This window comes from Rhinoraja longicauda, chromosome 15 (assembly GCF_053455715.1).
Source record: "Rhinoraja longicauda isolate Sanriku21f chromosome 15, sRhiLon1.1, whole genome shotgun sequence".
NCBI classification, from domain to species: domain Eukaryota; kingdom Metazoa; phylum Chordata; class Chondrichthyes; order Rajiformes; family Arhynchobatidae; genus Rhinoraja; species Rhinoraja longicauda.
In genome coordinates, this window is record NC_135967.1 from 31078209 (window position 1) to 31097096 (window position 18888).

The 18888-nt window shown below is 40.8% G+C and overlaps 1 protein-coding gene across 4 annotated transcripts in view; it reads left to right on the forward strand.

The window, feature by feature from the left end:
• Positions 1-18602, forward strand: part of ocrl (OCRL inositol polyphosphate-5-phosphatase) — a 59920-nt gene extending 41318 nt beyond the window's left edge. For 2 of the 4 annotated variants that reach the window (XM_078412411.1, XM_078412412.1), the window contains exons 16-24: positions 1191-1301; positions 1685-1850; positions 4262-4497; positions 5039-5062; positions 9047-9163; positions 10344-10428; positions 11175-11302; positions 12208-12319; positions 13748-18601. In XM_078412411.1, the coding sequence (XP_078268537.1) occupies positions 1191-1301; positions 1685-1850; positions 4262-4497; positions 5039-5062; positions 9047-9163; positions 10344-10428; positions 11175-11302; positions 12208-12319; positions 13748-13866 (1098 nt within the window). In that variant the 3' untranslated portion in view covers positions 13867-18601. Of the gene's footprint in view, positions 1-1190; positions 1302-1684; positions 1851-4261; positions 4498-5038; positions 5063-9046; positions 9164-10343; positions 10429-11174; positions 11303-12207; positions 12320-13747 lie in introns of all 4 variants that reach the window. The other 2 variants (XM_078412414.1, XM_078412413.1) reach the window with 2 other exon arrangements.
• Positions 18603-18888: the final 286 nt, after the last annotated feature.

The window sequence follows — 18888 nt, forward strand, 5'->3', positions numbered from 1 at the left end:
CTCTGTTCGAGAGAAAGTAATCCAAGTTTGTTCAACCTCTCCTCCGAACTGATGCACACCAATCCAGCATCCTGCACCACTTCCGCACCCTCTCCAAAGCTTTCTTGTAATGGGCTGACTAGAACTGCACACAGTACTCCAAAAATTGAATCACAGGTGATTGCAGATTATGGAACGAGCAAAAATCCAACTGCTGGAGGAATTTGGTGGATCAAGCAAGTAGTTGTAGAGGGAAATGAATGGAATAAGGGGTAGGCCATTTAGAACGGAGATGAGGAAGAACTTTTTCAGTCAGAGAGTGGTGAAGGTGTGGAATTCTCTGCCTCAGAAGGCAGTGGAGGCCAGTTTGTTGGATGCTTTCAAGAGAGAGCTGGATAGAGCTCTTAAGGATAGCGGAGTGAGGGGGTATGGGGAGAAGGCAGGAACGGGGAGAGTGATCAGCCATGATCGCATTGAATGGCGGTGCTGGCTCGAAGGGCTGAATGGCCTACTCCTGCACCTATTGTCTATTGTCTATTGACAATACCTTGGTTGGGACTTTCTTCAGACTGCACAAGTGATGTTTGAGTCTGGATCCTTCAGATTGAAGAAGAGTCCTGAATCAACATGCTATCTTCCATTTCCCTCCACAGATGTTGACTGACTTGCTGTGTTCTTCCTCCAACAGGTTTTTTGGCACAATATGCTAAATATGGCCTAACCAAACTTTTATGTCTGTTTTTCTCTCTAAAATGATTGCACATTTGCTTGCACATGCATATTATGGCATCCTTTTAAATTTACTGAATGTGATCCCAACACCTATATGGTGATTATTATTATTAAAAACTGGAGCACCAGTTCCAACACAGATCTATCTATAGCTGCTTTCTGCTTCCCACGCAGTTCTCAGTCTAATTCTGTATATTGCTCTACACTGGAAGTTTTGATCTTGTGAAGATGAGACATCTGTCCAATCGGGAATCTTGCTTTTGAAGAACAAGAGAGATCTCCCTGTGATTTATATTTATGTATAGTCATCTCTGTGGATGTAAAATATTGCTGTAAACCAGATCATGTTTTAATTGTATTGGATTGACTGCAAAATATTGAGATTGAAAAGGAGAGTTTGTTCTTCATGATTAATATATAATGCATATAGATTTTGTTTCCAAATGAAAGATGAAATTGTTAATTTCTTTCTCCAATAGGTGAAAATTGTAGATGAGCGTAGGTACAAGAAGGTATTTGAAGATATTGTTCGGGTGATGGATCGAATGGAAAATGAGTTCTTGCCTTCTTTATCTCTTAGTGGGAGAGATGTAAGTGCATTGTGACTTCTCTGATTTGGCATTTCCTTAAAAATACAATATTGCAATTGACAATGTTTTATCCTAACACTTGATTTTTGTCACATGATTTTTGCCTTTCCTTTATAATAGTATATGCATACACTCTTAAGCTGGTTATCAGAGTGCTGCAACAAAAGAGCGTTAGTTTTAGATTATTAACAGTTAGCCACTTCATAAAATACCGAAATAGTTATGTGAAAGCAAATAAGACAATTAGGTGATGAGCCTACAATGCAATTTATACAGTATCTTTGAGCTAATTAATATTGTTGTTCCAAGTTTAATTTTTAAGAATGCTCCAGAATAATTGTATGAAAATGAAGAATAAACAATCTGCTCCTATTTACTTACAGTTCACATTTGAGGATGTTAAGTTCCGACAGCTACAAAAGAAATGGTTTCAGATTACGAATGATGGACAGGTTCCATGTCATTTCTCCTTTATCCCAAAATTGAATGATAGCCATTACAGCAAGCAGTGGCTACGGGCAGAACCTTGTGAAGGATATCTCGAACCTGGTAAGTAAATTAAAGTTAACATACCATGTACTATATTAATGGTGTTGTCACAGATCACTGACTTGATTTTTGCCTCAAGGTCATTGTGCTTTTGTCCTTGGATTCTTCACCCGACATTGCATTATTTTTGTTATCTATATACTATTAAAACTCAGATCTTGTTTGTATATATATATATTCCACTGATGTCGGCTGAATACGGCAATTCCGGCAAAACGGTGAACCGTAGCGCCACGATTTTTGTACCGCCTTAATCAGCACGCGGTTCGCTGCTGGAAAATGATATTTTTATTTAATTCGGACGCATATTTTTTAAGTTACAGAGGTTTAAAAGTGCTGCCCCCCCTCATTTATCGAAGTTTTGACAGAAGGGGCGCTGCGGTGCGGCAGTGCTCAGTACGCATGCGCGGAATCTCCTCACTCTGTACTCAGCACGCATGCGCGGCATCTCCTCACTTGCACCAAAACAATGGACGCCGTTAGCGGCGCCAGCCCGCGATCACCGGCTCACCTCTCCTCTCTCCCCTTGCTTCTCTCCTCTCTCCCACACCCGGGAGAACATCTCCCCGCTATCCCCCCCCCCCCCCCCCCCCCGGGCCTTTGAATGATGCGATCTCCCGAAGCCCCCCCCCACCGGACTTTTCACCCCCCCCCCCGGGCCTTTAACTGATGCTAAGAGTGTGTCTGGGGGAGAGAAAATGGGGGGGGGGGGGCTGAGAATGGGGAATGGGACAACAGGGGTAGTGCGGAGGGGAATTGGTGGTGGGGGAAAGAGGGGTACTGGGAAAAGGGGAGGTCCATATCCCTCCCCTCCCCCCCATCCCTCTCTCCCCCCCCCTCCCTCCCTCCACAAATACCACCCCATCTCTCATCACCCTCCCCCCCTCCCTCCACCCTCCATCCTCATCACATCCCTCCCTCCACCACTCCCTCCCCCTCGATCACTCCACACCTCCCTCCCCCAAACCTCACTCTCCCTCCCTCCCCCCTTCACTCCCTCACCCCCTCCCGGATACAATGGACGGGCCAAAGGGGAGAGTGTGGGGAGAGTAAGAGTGGGGATGGGGGACGAGAGAATGGGGGAGTGGGGAATGGGCCCAACGGGCCCACTTTGTCTAGTATATATATATATATATATATATATATATATTAGACCAAGTGGACCCATTGGGCTCCTGCATTGGTGCAGCACCCTCTCCTCCCACCCTCCCTCCCTCTCCTCTCTCCCCTCCCTCCCCCTCCCATCTCACCCCCGTCCTCCCCCACTCCATCCTCCTCAATCCCCCTTATCCTCCCTGCTCCCCCCTCCCTCCCTAGGAGTTAGATTTAAACTTTAAAATGTGAATAACTTTAAAAATATAACACCGATTTCAATGAAATTTCCATTGGCACCAAAGGGACGACGGTGGGCCTAAGATTGTCGTGCTATCGTGTACCATTTTGGCTGCAGTTCAGGGACAAACAAACAAACAAGAGTTTTAGTATATAGATATATGATGTATATGTGTCCTCATTTCAGATGTCTTTTGTTTCCAGGTTTTAATTATATAGTTACATTTGTCACATTGTGTGAGTTGAGACCAAATACTGTACAGTTTTCCCATGGCCATGCCTGTTTTCCCTTCATTAATATTTTAGCACTGATCTAAAAAAACATTTACTCCCTTTATTTTTCCAATGTATGCTACAATGAAGAGCCTTGATTTTTCTTTCATTGTCCTCTATTTTCAGCACAACGCCCTTCACATTCAATTAATTATTTCCACTATTTCGAGCACCTCCAAAGTAATCCCACCACCAGGTAGATCACCTCTTCAGCATTCTAGAGGAACCCAATGCTGTATGTTGTTTTGGTTCACTCATTTACCTCCACAAATATCCATATCAGTTGCATGCAACATCTCCACATTTGATCTTTGCCCTCCACCCTCCAGAACCAGGGTTTCAGACAGATTTTACATGTTCTACCTCCTCCACCATTTTGCAGTTCTGCAAGACTTGTTTTATCTCCGAGCAATCTGAATTCTGATGAAAAAAATATGATGAATGAATAAGTTTATTGGCCAAGTATGTGCATATACAAGGAATGTGCCTTGGTGCTCTGCTCACAAATGACAACACAAACATACAGTTAACAATTAAGAATAAAGCATAAACACATAAACATATAAGCTTGGAATGTCGATGCTATGCACAGAAACTACCTGGCCTGATTTTTGTTCTGATTTTATTTTAAATGCTGTTTTCAGATGTCATGCCACATTCTGATTGCCTACTGAACATATTGAATTTTTCAACCTTGGAAATATTGCCTTTGGGGATTAAAAAAAAGAAAGGCACCACAATTAATGCTGCATTTTCTATCTGACTGTTTCTATTTTAAAGGTTTGAAAATACTCTTTCCCTTTCAGATGAGTCTGTGGATATTGCACTGGAAGTTTATGTTAGCAAGGGCAGTGTGACATTATTAAACTCTGCCGAAGACAAGATTGAAGATATCTTGGTTTTGCATCTAGATCGAGGAAAGGACTATTTTCTTACAATCGGGGGGAATTACCTGCCAAGCTGCTTTGGGACATCACTTGACACACTCTGTCGAATGAAAAAGCCAATCAGGGATGTGCCTATCACTAAACTCATTGACCTGGTAAGAATTTGACCAGCTGTTCCTGTATAGTTTAGATATGGAAAGTAGAGTGACACAGTGAGAATGTGCTTTATGTGCCAAAGACATTTTCAAATTTGTCACTTTGATTAACATACGAAAGTTAACATATGAAAGTTAAAGATATCGTAATCTTCATTATATTTGCACAAGATTTTAGATAATCGATCTTAGAGTTGGCAGTTGGTAACTCTTCTAATTTCCATAATGGTGCAAGAGAAAATATTTTCTCGACTGGAGCTAATTTTTTTTGGAAAATAGAAAAAAAATCATCTATCACACTTGAGGGGTGCTTGAATTTTCTGTTTCTGAATGCACATTTCTTTTTTAATTAATTGCATCTTGTAGTTACCAAATTGCACTGGTTCTTTTCCAATTTCAAAAAGGGCATGTTTTGAAACAAGGGATGGAAATAATTATTGTCAATGATCTTGATTCTGTCGTTTCTGCATGTGACTTATTTTTCACAAATCTTTCTCTGATGCTTTTTTCCCATTTCTTTCTCCTCTTCTGCTCTGTTCAGGATGATGACTGCTTGTTTACAAAGGTAATAGTGCATTTGGAAAGTTAGACTAACAATATCTGACTACCTTTTAATCCCTTAAATCACATATTGTGATGTTTAGGAGTGTTTAGCGTTTACCTTATGCATAAAGTCACTGGTGTTGTGATTAATTAAATCAGGGGTGGGCAACCTTTTTGTTACTGCGGGCCACATCATGAATTAATGAACAAGCAGCGGGCCGGTTAGAGGAGAGGGAGACGCTGCCTGGCCCATGGAGTTACACCAGCATATTGAGTCTATCTGCTCTGTTTACATATTCTGTATGCTGCTGCAAGTCAGAATTTCATTGTTCTATCTGGGACATATGAGAATAAAACACTCTTGACTTGACCCTTTTTCATTGTTGGCTGAGAGGAAGATGGCAACGAAGCATACAAAATCAGTAAAATTAATCAGGAGGACAATGAAACGTGGGAGAACTTGGGTGGAGGAGGGACGGAGATAGAGGGAAAGCAAGTGTTATTTGAAGATAGAGAAATCAATATTGATACCACTAGGTTGTAAGCTGCCTAAGCAAAGTATGAGGTGCTGTTCCTCCTCAGACTGGTTTCACTGTCCTGATTAATTTTACAGTTTGTATACCTCGTTGTTAACTTCCCTTCAGCCAACAATGAACCATTCTACATTTCCTTGAGCAGTGATTGGTTTGATCTGTCGTTTTCACACCTTACCCTTCCATATCTCTGGTCTCCCTCTCCCCTGACTCTGAGTCTGAAGAAGGGTCTCGTCTTGGAAGCGTCACTCATTCCTTCTCTCCAGAGATGCTGCCTGTCCCGCTGAGTTACTCCAGCATTTTGTGTCTAGTCGGAGAGCTAGGGAGGGAGGGACAGGCAGAGGGAAAGCAAGGGTTACTGGAGGATGGTTGGGTGTGAGTGGCTGTGATCATGCAGGATGGACCTGGAGGGCCCGGAGCAACAGATGGGCAGGAGCGAGCGAGCGGGCACCTATCACGCAGCCGGGTTTGAATCTTCCACAAGGAGTGTGGCTGCGAGTGTAAGCAGTCGGCGGTTAATGCGCCTCCACTTTCCCACTTGGAGCCCCGCTACAAACGAGCAGGAAGCAATCCCCCCACCCCGCCGTCACAAGCCATCTTGTACTTGGATTGCCGGTGCTTCTCCGGGCAGGCTGACTGCCGGGCCCGGCACTGTTGCTAGGGCTGCTCGGCTTCACCCGACCGTGTAGACTCCACGCAAAAAATCATTATTAACTCACGGGCCGTACAAAAACAGGCGACGGGCCGGATTAGGCGCGTTAACCGCCGACTGCTTACACTCGCGGCCACCACTCCTTGTGGAAGATTCAAACACGGCTGTGTGAGTAGGTTGCTGACCCCTGAATTAAATGATGCAAAGAAAACACCAGTCTTGATTACTAACTTACTGAGTTGGTTCACTCCACTCGCTACCCTGCTGTCGTTCTTAGATTTCACTTCTAAGTTGAGGGTGATTTCCTTCCACTCTGGCTTAAGGGCACAGGCTGCCTCTGTGTGCATTCATTTGACAGTGAGTGGCTCTTCTGTATGCTTGATTAATGGTTTCAAGGCAGCTGCAATTCTTGGTCCATATTACTCTGATTTCTGTTGAAGAGTGCATCTATAGAAAGTTTATCTCCAATATATCAACATCATCATCATCTCTCTTCTCCAGTTGAATTCAGCACTTCCTTTCTCAGGCCTTAATGTACTTTGATTGCTGTGGTGTAATGATCTAACTCAATTTTTCTACTTATCCTTGGATTTAAATGACTCTCATATATTTGCCTGAAAGAGTAATCGGTTGCAATCTGTTAACGGCATGGTTTTTTGCCTTCTAGATTTCTCAAGGAGCTTCATAGGCGTTGCAGTGCACAATAAGGTGCAATAAAGGTCCTTAGTAAAATATAGTTAGAGTACATGAACTGAATTCAGTTCACCAGTAATGAGCAAATAATACTGCTGTAGTCTTACCTTGTGAAATTTTAAAATAGAATATTTCTATTTTGAATCCATGGGAGGCAGATGAATTTTTAGTTTATCATCCAATAGTATCAGCTAATAAGTGTGTATTTATGGCTTAATGTTGCTATTTCACAAAAGATGATCTAATTCATCATCTGAAATATCACAGGTTGGTTGACTAAGTGCTGTTACCATTTGTTCTAACAATTTAACACCGCGCAGAACTCTTTGTTCTCTAATATGATACTCTGTTAACAAATCCCTTTAAGTGTTCACATTTATATTATTTCTCATGGTTTGTTGTGTTTAATCATTCGCTCTAATTAAGAGCCAGCAAACCTAGCTGTCTGCCTCAAAATACCCCAAGATCATCCTCTATCCAGGATCCACTCCATAGAATAAGATGAAACAGGCTTGCCTTTCCACTTCCAAAAGCTTCTCGGGGGGAAGCTTTATGGTTGGCAGCCTTAAGAGGACGACACAGTTTTAAGAATATGGAAATTCTTCCATTCTGGGCTGTCTCGTTTGAATGCCACAAACCGCACAACTTCCCAAAACACTCCATTGCAGGGCTTGGAGGTTTAACTTTTTCATTTTAGTTTACAGTGCGGAAACAGGCCCTTCGGCCCACCGAGTCAGCACCAACCAGCGATCACCCCATACACTAGCACCATCCTATGCACACTAGGGACAATTTACAATTTTTACTGAAGCCATTGAACCTATAAACCTGTACGTCTTTGGAGTGTGGGAGGAAACCGGAGCACCCTGAGAACCCATGCAGGTCACGGGGAGAATGTACAAACTCCGTACAGACAGCACCCATAGTCGGGATCAAACCCGGGTCTCCAACGCTAAAAGCGCTGTAAGGCAGCAACTCTACTGCTGTGCCGCCTAATTAGTTTAAGAAGTGGGAGAATCTGGACCAGCCATTGACGAGCTGACAAGGTTTTTCCATTAAGACAAATTAAACTCCCAGAAGTGATGTTTTGTTGACTTGGCTTTGTGGGACAGGATCAGCCGAGATCTGCTGGAACTGTATAGCCCCACTCTTCTAGCAGGCAGCATGTCAGGATCGAAGGGGATGGGCAGCATTATTCTCCTGCAAAAGTAGAAGGGAATAAGACAAGATCAGAAATTGGCAATCCATCTCAACTGTAAAATGCTAGTTAGATGATTCTATTCGAGGACATTGCTAATTGTGTCGAGTCTGCTCTGGGACAGGTCATTCATCTGGATCGGACCTGCACCATACCTGGTACAAATATCTCTGACAACCTTGTAGTACCTGTGGAATATGGTTCCCTTGGTGTGGGAGTGCTGATGAGCATTTGCCCTATGAGTTTTGGGCAGGATAAGGCCATTTGATAGAATATTCTAAACATATGTGATGAAAGTCCTCTCCAAAACGAGGGACTCTATAATTCGATACAGCTGCTCTGCACAGGTGGCATTAGTGCTGCCCAAATAATCAGGTGAAGAATGGGGACTTTTCCAAGCAGATCTGGCATCGGGCAACTCTTGTTGTAATGTAGAACTGAGCTTTTGTTGAGTCCTCGATGCTGGGTAGTGAAAGCACTCAGATCAAAGTCTTCCTATGAATATCCAAAATACGGATCTTCTGCTTGGATACACTGTCGCTCTACAGGTTGATCCGCATCTGGCCCTAGTGCCAGGGACAGTTGGAAGAGATGAAGTGCTTTATCAAAGCCTTTTACAGACAATAACTTTTTGCACAATTTCTGAAAATGGCATTCTGCCAAAGATTGCCATTATCTTCCAGTATCAGAAACTTGGCTTTGGAGTTTGTTTACTTCAGTTACTCTGCTTTTCTCTAAAATTAAACCACTCCTTTTCCCAAACATTTGAATTTCGAGCAAATCATTGTTATAATTGCTTCAAAAAAATAAACTGATGCACTGTATTTTATCAATAGATGTTAAGTACCTGGTTTGGGCTTTGAGTTGTCCAATTATGAACGATGTAATAAAATCTTTCTGATTCGGCTCATTTCTCAATATGTTCAACAGGAGAAATCACGGTTAGATCTTGTCGTGGATAATATAGGAAGTGACAAACAACCTCTGCAAATTCCAAAGGAAATTTGGTTGTTAGTTGATCATCTCTTTAAAAATGCAAGTCATCAGGTAATTGTACTAAATTTTCTTTTGTTTCACCTGCTAAATGCGAATCACATAATTCTTCCTTAATTTCACAGCACTCAACTAATGAGAGTTAAGAAAGTGACCTTGCAGATTGCATCGATGAAGTGCAAAGAATATGAATGCTTATTTTGGCCAATAAGAAGAATTCTATATTAAAAACTGATTTGGCAAAACTGATTATGGCAATGTTAACCATTGATTGCTGTGATGCGATTCCATGCACCGCTAATCAATCTTAGGAACCAATGCACTATTGTCAGGAAATAAGACTGCAAAGGATCCCATAGTCATCCTTCATCTTTATCCCATTTGCACACATCAGAAGGGAAAACAGGAGGGAGTCAGAATTGAGAATCTGTTACAGATTTTTCATTCCAACATCAAGCCCCATTTTCTAACTCTACTAAGTGGGCGGGGAATTGAATCTAGTACCTACTAATCCATATACCTTGCTCACCATGGTTGCAAACGTATGATTCAGTGACTACCCAATATCACAGACACACAAAACAGGCCCTTCAGCCAACTGAATCTGCACTCACCATTAGGCCCCTTTTACACTAATCCTTCCCTAACCCATTGCATTCTCTCCCATATTCCCATTAACTCACCCCTAGATTCTACCTGTCATCCCCACACTAGGAGCAATTTACAGCGATCAATTAACCTGCCAACCCGCATGTTTTTGGGATATGGGGGGGAAACTGGAGCACCCAAGGGGCCCATGTAGTCACAGAAAGACTGCAAATCCTGAACAGATTGCATTAGCGGTCAGGATTGAAGGGTTGCTGGAGATCTGTGGCAGCAACTGCACCACTATGTCAGTCCTGCAGATAATCCACTTTAAGAGGCCTGAAGTGAAATATTATTGCTTTCACTTAACAAGTAATGTTTGAGTAACTGGGTACTGTACTTCTGAGGATAGGCTCCAGTGACATTGAACCTTGGAATCCGTATAATGCATAGCTGCTGTTGTGGATTTGGAACATGGGCAGATTACACTGTAAAATCTTGTGACATCCTTTTTTATTCTCAATAAGTAATTCTGATCCAATTTCTAAGCAGTGGTACCTAATGTTAAATAGAAAAGTGAATTCCCATTACTGCTGAGAAAATAACATTTCGAGGAGGTCTTCATTTCATCCTTTTGATCTTTTTGAAGGAGGACCTATTTCAGACTCCTGGCATGCAAGAAGAACTTCAACAGATTTTTGACAGCTTGGACACAAGTATACCACAAACTATTCGTATCCTTTGCATTATAAATGGAGCCAAAACAAATTGCACTTTGGTTTCACAGGCAGAGAACAGAACTCGCTCAAAAATATGAGCATCTCTAGTTTGAGATGCATCGCTGTCAGGTAACAGTAGGTTTAAGGAGCTTGGTACTTTGGAAGGCATGGCATCCAAGTGTAGATTATTTTTAAATGCACAATCAAATGCTTATGCTGCTTTTATGAAGTTTGAGAGCTAATTGGAAATTAAGCAAGTCAGTAATATGAATTCCTAAAGTAATTTTGCAGCTTTTCCTGAAAATATCATTATTTTCCATTCATCAAGAGTCAGAGACCATAGATCAGGGTTATCTGGCAGCACAAGGACCAGGCACTGCAGTCCCCAGCAATGCCCAACTTGTCATGCCAGCCAGAGTACAGCTGAACAAATGCACCGCTCATTCCAGCTGGTGTCAGATTCCCAGCATAGCAGTGATATCAACAATGCATCTACATTCAAATATATATAACTTTGTAATGATTCCTAGTGGTGATACAATGAACTTTTTTATTCCTGGGAATATATCCTGAGCGCTGCGCAAGATGCAAGAATGTAAATGTAAAATCAGGTACTGCACATGTTGCAATATTGGTCATATTACATGAATGAATCGGTGTACCTCAACTGTACAAGTGGAAATCAGCTGGGTACATGTAAAGTCAAAGGGCCACCTATTGTTTTATACTCCATTTGACATTTTCCTGATTATGTGTACTAGCTGGCAGTAATCATTCAGTGGCTGAAGCTCTACTCATCTTCCTTGAAGCCCTCCCAGAGCCTGTGATATGTTATGAGCTTCATCAACGGTGTTTAGAAACATCATACGATCACCGCAACTGTCAACATGTAAGAATTGCTTGTCAATTCATTAATCATACACATTGTGTCTGAAGAAGGGTTTCGACTCAAAACGTCACCCATTCCTTCTCTCTAAAGATGCTGCCTGATCTGCTGAGTTACTCCAGCTTTTTGTGTCAATCCATACACATGATCCTGTTCCACACAGTTGTGCTATGCATCACACCAAAATAATTTGATATTGTGGGAAAGGTCAGTGCAATTTTGGGGGCAAATTACAGGAAAACTCTATGTAGTTAAAATCCCAAAGATCATTCCGACCCTAAATTTTCCAAATCTTGCATAAGGGAAGTCTGTCTAATCGCAAACAGATTCAGCTCTTGCTTAAAAGGGTTTAGCAAATTCAAATACATTGCACAAGATACCAACCTGTTCCAGAGGTGTACCATTCTCTGAGCAAAGAGCGTCTGGCACCTGGTCTAGATATGGCTGGACCAACTCAAAAATGTGATCCTCTTTAACCCCCATTCCCATTTGGCCTTCTGAGTCCATACTGACCATTGATCATCCATTCACACTACTACAATGTTATCCCACTTTCGCATCTACTCCCTACACAGTAGGGACAATTTACAGAAGCCTATTATCCTACAAACCCACACGTCTTTGGGATGTGGGTGAAAACCAGAGCACCCGGAGAAAACCAACATGGTCACTGGGAGAACGTGCAAACTCCACGGAAAAAAGCACCCAAGATCTCGATTGAACCCAGATCTCTGGCTCTGAGGCAGCAGCCTTATTCAAGATTGCAGGATCTGCAATTCCTTGTGTCTCTGATGTACAATGTTTCATTGTTTTTGTGATTTGCACTATACCACGCCACACGGCCTCTACACAATCAAGTAATCACATTGAACGATCTTTGACCAAAACATTTCTTTCTTTCTCACTAGTTGATATCCCAACTGCCTCGGAATCACAAAAATGTGTTTCGGTACTTGATGTCATTTCTGCGAGAATTGCTGAAGTATTCGGAAGACAACAAGCTTGATGCCAAGATGTTAGGTAAGAACGTTTGCATCATTTTGTTTCAAAACTTCCTCCTTATTAATATCATAGATCATTCAGTGATCTTATTCTCCTGTAAAGGGCTTTTATTTGGATATCCTGAATGCATTTCCCTCAACCGGATGAAACTACATATTAAGAAAATTCTTTACTTTGAGGTTGTTGCATCTGTTTTAACAGAATTTTAAAGATTGTATTCTAGGTGAAGATAACTGCAATCTTTTGGTATATTTAAACTGCAGTTGATCTAACTGGAAATGTTTTCATTAATTTATGTATTTTAATTCATGTGTGTTTCAGGTAGTTTTGTTTTAACAAGTATTTCCTTAACGCAAATTGGATATTACGCGATTGATAAATTAGGGGAAAGTATCTGTATTGCACAGGCCGAATTGGTTGTAGCGCAACTTTGATTTGGAACTAGAGAACCACATTGGAAATATGCAAACATCATAATTGCCTGGGGGGCTGCTTCTATGTAACTTCCCCACAGTAATTTGACACTGTTGTCTCAAGAACACAGCCTCTACTTTAACTGTGGGTGACCATAGAAAATGACAAGCAATAGCTTCTATTGACACGTGCAATTATGCCTCCATTAAACAATGTAAAATGTAGCCTTTAGTATTTTTAATTTGCAATAACAAAAATAAGGTTACAGCTATTAAAAAGACATTTTTGAAAATCTTGCGGGTAAAATAACTAATGTTTAATAACTTCTTGCGTTTGAGGCAGCAGAAATTATGTAACACCCTCCAGGCGCTGTAGCCAGTGCAATGTGCTGTTGTCAAGGGCCGTGAGGTCTACCCCTCCACCAGGGGGACGGAGGACAGTGCAGTCGAAAATGACGTGCTGCACTATTTGGAGGTCTGCTCCACGCACGCAGGCTGCTGATGGACACAACCCCCAACGATGTATGTTGGCATTGAACCGGCCGACCCCTTTGCGGAGAGCCAGTTCAGGGCGACCCACTCTTTGCGGGGCATGTCCGAGCCGGGTGGGGCAGTGGTGTTCGGTGCAACAGTGAATTGAGGAGGTCTGAATAACTAAAGAACAGGATGGAATTGACTGTAGTTTGAAATGGTAAAGGGCAGTGGGGTGACCACTTGTATGTCATGGGGCTGCTTCCACTGACTGCTTTATATCTAGAGATCCTAATTGATTGTTAACTCTAAATGAGAATGTAGAAGATTTTTATTTTTAAAATTGATTTGATTTTTTCTGCAGAAAGTTACAAAGCGTTATCATTTTTCCAAAGTAGAAGAGCATTCTAATGTGTGAACTTAATTATTTATTTAACTTTGATGATTGTTACTACTAGTATGTTTACAGACCTGGTTTTTAACTAATTGAAGCAAACGTGTCTTGAGAAATTGGCATTTCATTTCTGTTGTATGCATAAATCTTTTTTTCTGTAATCCACAGCTACTCTCTTTGCAAGTCTACTTTTGAGACCACCACCAAACCTAGTTGGGCGGCAAACCCAGAACGATAGACAACGTGCTGTGAACTTTATCTATGGCTTCCTATTAGAAGACAACTAATTTTTGGACATACTTCTGATAATATCTTTGCTGCACTGACTGTATTGCAAATGCTACATCAAAACAGTGATCGATAGGAACAGATACTTGAGCCTTTTTCCAGTATTTGTTAGTATCCACTTGAATAATAGTAGGTCTCAAAGCCTTTCTTGCCAAGTAGCTCAGAATGCTTGTCACAGACTGGCTCCATGTGACCATATGCACTTCCATCCCTTGTACAAGTGTTTTTGATCCAAATTTGCATTATCCAATTATTGCATGACATTTTTCAGCAAAGTACGCAAAGTCTGTTTTCATTACCAGATTGGTGTAGGTTGGACTCGTTTAATACGTATATTTATGCATGACAGGTTGATACTGAGAGGGTACTTTCATCAAATTGAATAGAAAATCCAATGATTTATCACAGAATGGAATGTCCACAAATCTCTCTCAATGCCCTACCATTTAAGCAAATTTATAAATTATAATTGAAATAACTGAACAGAAATTAGTGGAGTAAATGAGCAGTGACTTGTTTTCTATTCAGTAGATGTATTTTCAGGTCCTACAATTGTGATGGAACGTGTTTACTCAAGCCAGTTGAGTTTTCCGGCTAGTTTTAGGAAAGGGCATCACTTATAAGTATTCTACTTCTGAAATTTGTTTGCCAAGATTACCAATGAAAATAGGAGAGACAGTGGATTTGACTGTAGTGTCGCACGGTGCAATGGGTTAATGTTCAGAGAGACACAAATTTAATGGATGCGTCGAAACAAAATTACAAGCTATCTGAAATATTATGACTGTAAACTTCAAAATTGCTATAGTTCTAGATGATCAAAACATAATTAGATCACCAATTTAGTCTGTGTACTGAATTCATTCATATTATATTGTACATGTTGCAAAATTCTATTCACATGATGCTACAAAGTTTTTGAATTTCTTGTATTTATTAAAGATTAGATTTGTTCTACAAACCATTTTATTATACATGTATGCTATTGCTGTACATTCTGGTTTATGTGATAACGTACAAGTTAATGTTATGTAAAAGGAAAAGCGCCAGTGCTAATGCAATAATAAGCTCCAATTGTGGAGCCCATACGTTTTCTCCAGTGCATTGGGATTCGATTGAGTTCTGTCTTGCTTTGCTGTGGTGCTGCAGCTAACTGCCTTTCCAGAAATGCTACCCATCAGCCAGTTGTGTTACAGTATAAGGGGTGAATGGTGTCCATTATTGACGATTGTTATAACAGAGTACGGTATTATCATTGTATGTAGTTGAAACAAAGAACTGCAGATGATGGTTAATACATAAGAGACACAAAGCGCTGGAGTAACTCAGCGGGTCATGCAATATCGCTGGAGAACACAGGTAAATGATGTTGGGACCCTCCTTCAGACTGATTCAGTCCTTATTCACCAGCTGTTGCGGCTCATGTTCTAGCCCCCGAAAGGACTCTTCCTTCAGAGCCAATGACAGGGCGAGCTCGGTCACTGAGGCTCCCTCCCCTCACCTGCTACTGATTCCAAGGTGGAGGATGTCGCCGAATCCGGGAAAGACAGTGGTAGCGGTGGGGGGAAGAGGGAAAGAGGCCGAGTGGACAGCGCAACGGGAAGAGGAGGCAGTGGAGTAGGGAGATGACAAAGCAGCCACCGACTGCAAGAAGCAGCAACTGGTGAGAAGGGAGGGAGCCCCACGATGCCTGAGCGAGTCCTGTCGCTGGCAATGGCCCAAATAAAGCACTGTCCCTAGGGGCTATATCGTGAGCCGCAAAAACAGCCATTGCAGTGGATGAAGAAGAACTGGCTGGTGTACCTAATAAGTCGTGAGTGGGATCGGAAACTGGGGTTCTAAATGGTTAGAGAGACGGTGTGATCTGTTCATCCGTTATATCTGAAATCCATTATAATGGGTTCCGTTAAAACAAGTGTTTCCTGTATTGCAGCACCGCAGAAAGAGCCTGTAGTTCAATCAGTATTGCACAAATTACAAGATAGGTAAGCGGATGAGAAATTTCACTTTAATGTTTTTATTCTACTGGAATTCTTGGGTTGAATTCTTGTATTTTTTGATCATTACTAAAAGCCATGTGATCAGTTTTGTATGATTTATTCTTGCCACATCCCAGCCCTGGGGAGACGTATGTGCGTGTAAATATATTTAAAAGAAAACTATGACATTGAATTAGTGTAGAACAGAGTATTTTCAATATAATGTATGCTCCTAGGTAGGGTACAGAAATCATTTTTACATAAACCACAGCCTCTCCTGATATGACATGCTTCTAAATGTCTGTAAAAGCATCTTGTATTGAACATCCTCACTTAGCAACTCCAACACTAAAGATCTTTTGGCAATTTTAAATGATGTGTTCCCTTCGGGTCAGACTGCCCAAATGAGTAAAATAATGTACTTTTACACATTTTTTAATACAATTTAGCATAAATTGAACAGTTAAAATTAGTTAAATAATCCAGATTACACACAATTTAAAGATAAATATATAAATCAAGCAGTTTGATTTAGAAATTCACTGGTACCAAGAAAGGCAGAAACAGCTGTTGGGTGAACATTTTTTAATCAGCCAGTGCTGATCAATGAATATCCATTGAAACCAGGAAGAAAATGAAAATAATAAGTTCCTGTCCAAGAATGTGTTGATTGATTGAAATGCCTTCTGTTATTTAAAGTTTTTATCTTCATTGTTTTATCAGTTATGCCAGCTGTAACTCAAATAACATGATACGTTTCTTAAAGATATCATTTAAAGGACCTGATACAAGAATTATTCAATGTCATTGATGTGGTAAGAAATTAAAACGATTAGATACCAGACTATGGTTCATAATTGCTGTCCAATACACTACAATGTATATTTCGGTCTCTGGTTTATTTCATTATCTTACTAGTTACTTTTTTCAATTAAATCCATTTAATTCTATCCACATTTCATTGTCATTTATTTTTAAATGTATTATTTTTGGGTTCTTGGGGCATCTGAGTTTGCATAATCTTTTTGGTTGTGAAAATTAAGCTTCTGTCAGATTGTGATTCAGATCTATTCCTGTATTGTGCCATAGCTATTGTGTGTATTTATATGAAATGTTGGTGTTTGTGTAGCCATTTTAGTTTGGGCGGCACAGTGGTGTAGCGGTAGAGTTGCTGCCTTGCAGCGCCGGAGACCCGGATTTGATCTCAACTACAGGTGTTGTCTGTACGGAGTTTGCACGTTCTCCCTGTGACCTGCATGGGTTTTCTCCGAGATCTTCGTTTTTTCCCCCACACTCCAAAGAATTACAGGTTTGTAAGATAATTGGCTTGGGTTTGTATATTTGGTATAAGTGTAAATTGTCCCTAGTGTGTGTGGGCATGTGTTAATGTGCGGGGATCGCTGGTCGGTGCGGACTCGGTGGGCTGAAGAGCCTATTTCCACACAGTATCTCAAAAGTAAACTACAGTAAAACTCCGACTTGGAAATGCTGATGGTTTGGCATCAGGCTCACCAGCTCCTGGTTCCTGTGCACTCTTGAAACCTCACTTGAAACTTCTCTAATTGAATTGCGGTGGGATATAGTCTAGATAATTTGCCAGTCTGGCACCATCATATTGTTCAGGTTAGCCTGTTTTGTTACCAGCAGCTAGTTCATTATACAAATCCTGTATGTGTGGTCTCTTCAATTTTAAGATTGGACCATAAGAAATGTTACTTATATAATACTTTAACACGTTTAAAAAGCCTTGATTATTTTTTGGGTGGGATTTAATTGGATTCTATGATATTGCAGCTGTTCAAAACATTTCATGTTAGCTTTATTGCCAAATGCAACTCCTACTGACTGACTGTGGTTTAGGCAATAAAAGAGGCTTCTGTTCACTTCTGATATTTGATCATTGAAATGGTGTTGATTTTTTGTTTTCATTGGTCCACATTTAAGAAGCTTTTAATTGCATGTTAAAATCAGAATTATTTATTCCTGATAATGGCCCATCTGGCAGTGACGTCTTGATTCTGTACTTAACTAGCTGTCCTGAGTCTTTGCAGTACCAGTGGGTCACCATTTAGTTGTCTAGTATGTATTGTGGAATTTCAGAGCTGTGTTGAGAGAGATTTGTTTCATGTTTTAAACTGAAATATCTACTATAGATGGAAGTTTGCAGTGTGCTTTAAACTTGACATTAATTATCCTTAAATCTAAAGACATCCAATATTTCATTTTCAGAATGTATATTTTTCACAATATCTGGCCTGCTGAATGCAGAGGATTTCCCTTGATTCACAGTATAACAATTGGTTAAGATGCAAATGGGTGCAGCTGTGTTTTGCAGTCGTAGTTTTGGCTTGACTTTTATTTTAATTGGTGGAGACAGTTGCTTTCAGTTTGTTCTACACTTGGTAAATTATTAAAACTCTGCCTTTTTCATTGGAAAGGCATGATCAGTGGCCAGCCATCAGTTGTTTGCCGAATGCTTTCATTGACACCCAAATGTATCACCCTTCCATGTCATTATCCCTTCCCCTTTGCACTCTCTGCTAACTTTACAACCTCTGCTAACTTAGAAATGCACAGAGCTGAGAACCAAATTTGCATACTTCTAGGCATTGTGAGCTACAGTTCCAATGTCAGATATTATTGTGGAGGCTGCCTTCAGGACTTTGTTCAAAATTTGTGCTTGGCTTTGTTCAGTCTGGAGCTTATTGTAAATGGGTTATGTCCGTATTATTAGTGAGCTGCATTGATAATAAATTATTTTGCTTTAAATGTTTTAAAAGTTTACTGATTTTTTTTAAAAATGCAGTTCCACTGTCGCTGAATTTATTTTGGTCTTTCTAGAAAATGTGTACATTTAAGTCAATAAGTCAGTTACCCAAGCGGAATGTGAGGTGCTGTTCCTCCAGTTTGCGTGTGGCTTCACTCTGGTAATGAAAGAGGCTCTGGACAGGAAAATCTGTATGGGAAGGGAAGTTCAAATGGTTTGCAGCAGATCCAGCAGGCCTTGGAAGACATTTTGTAGTTGTTTGGCAAAACAGTCAT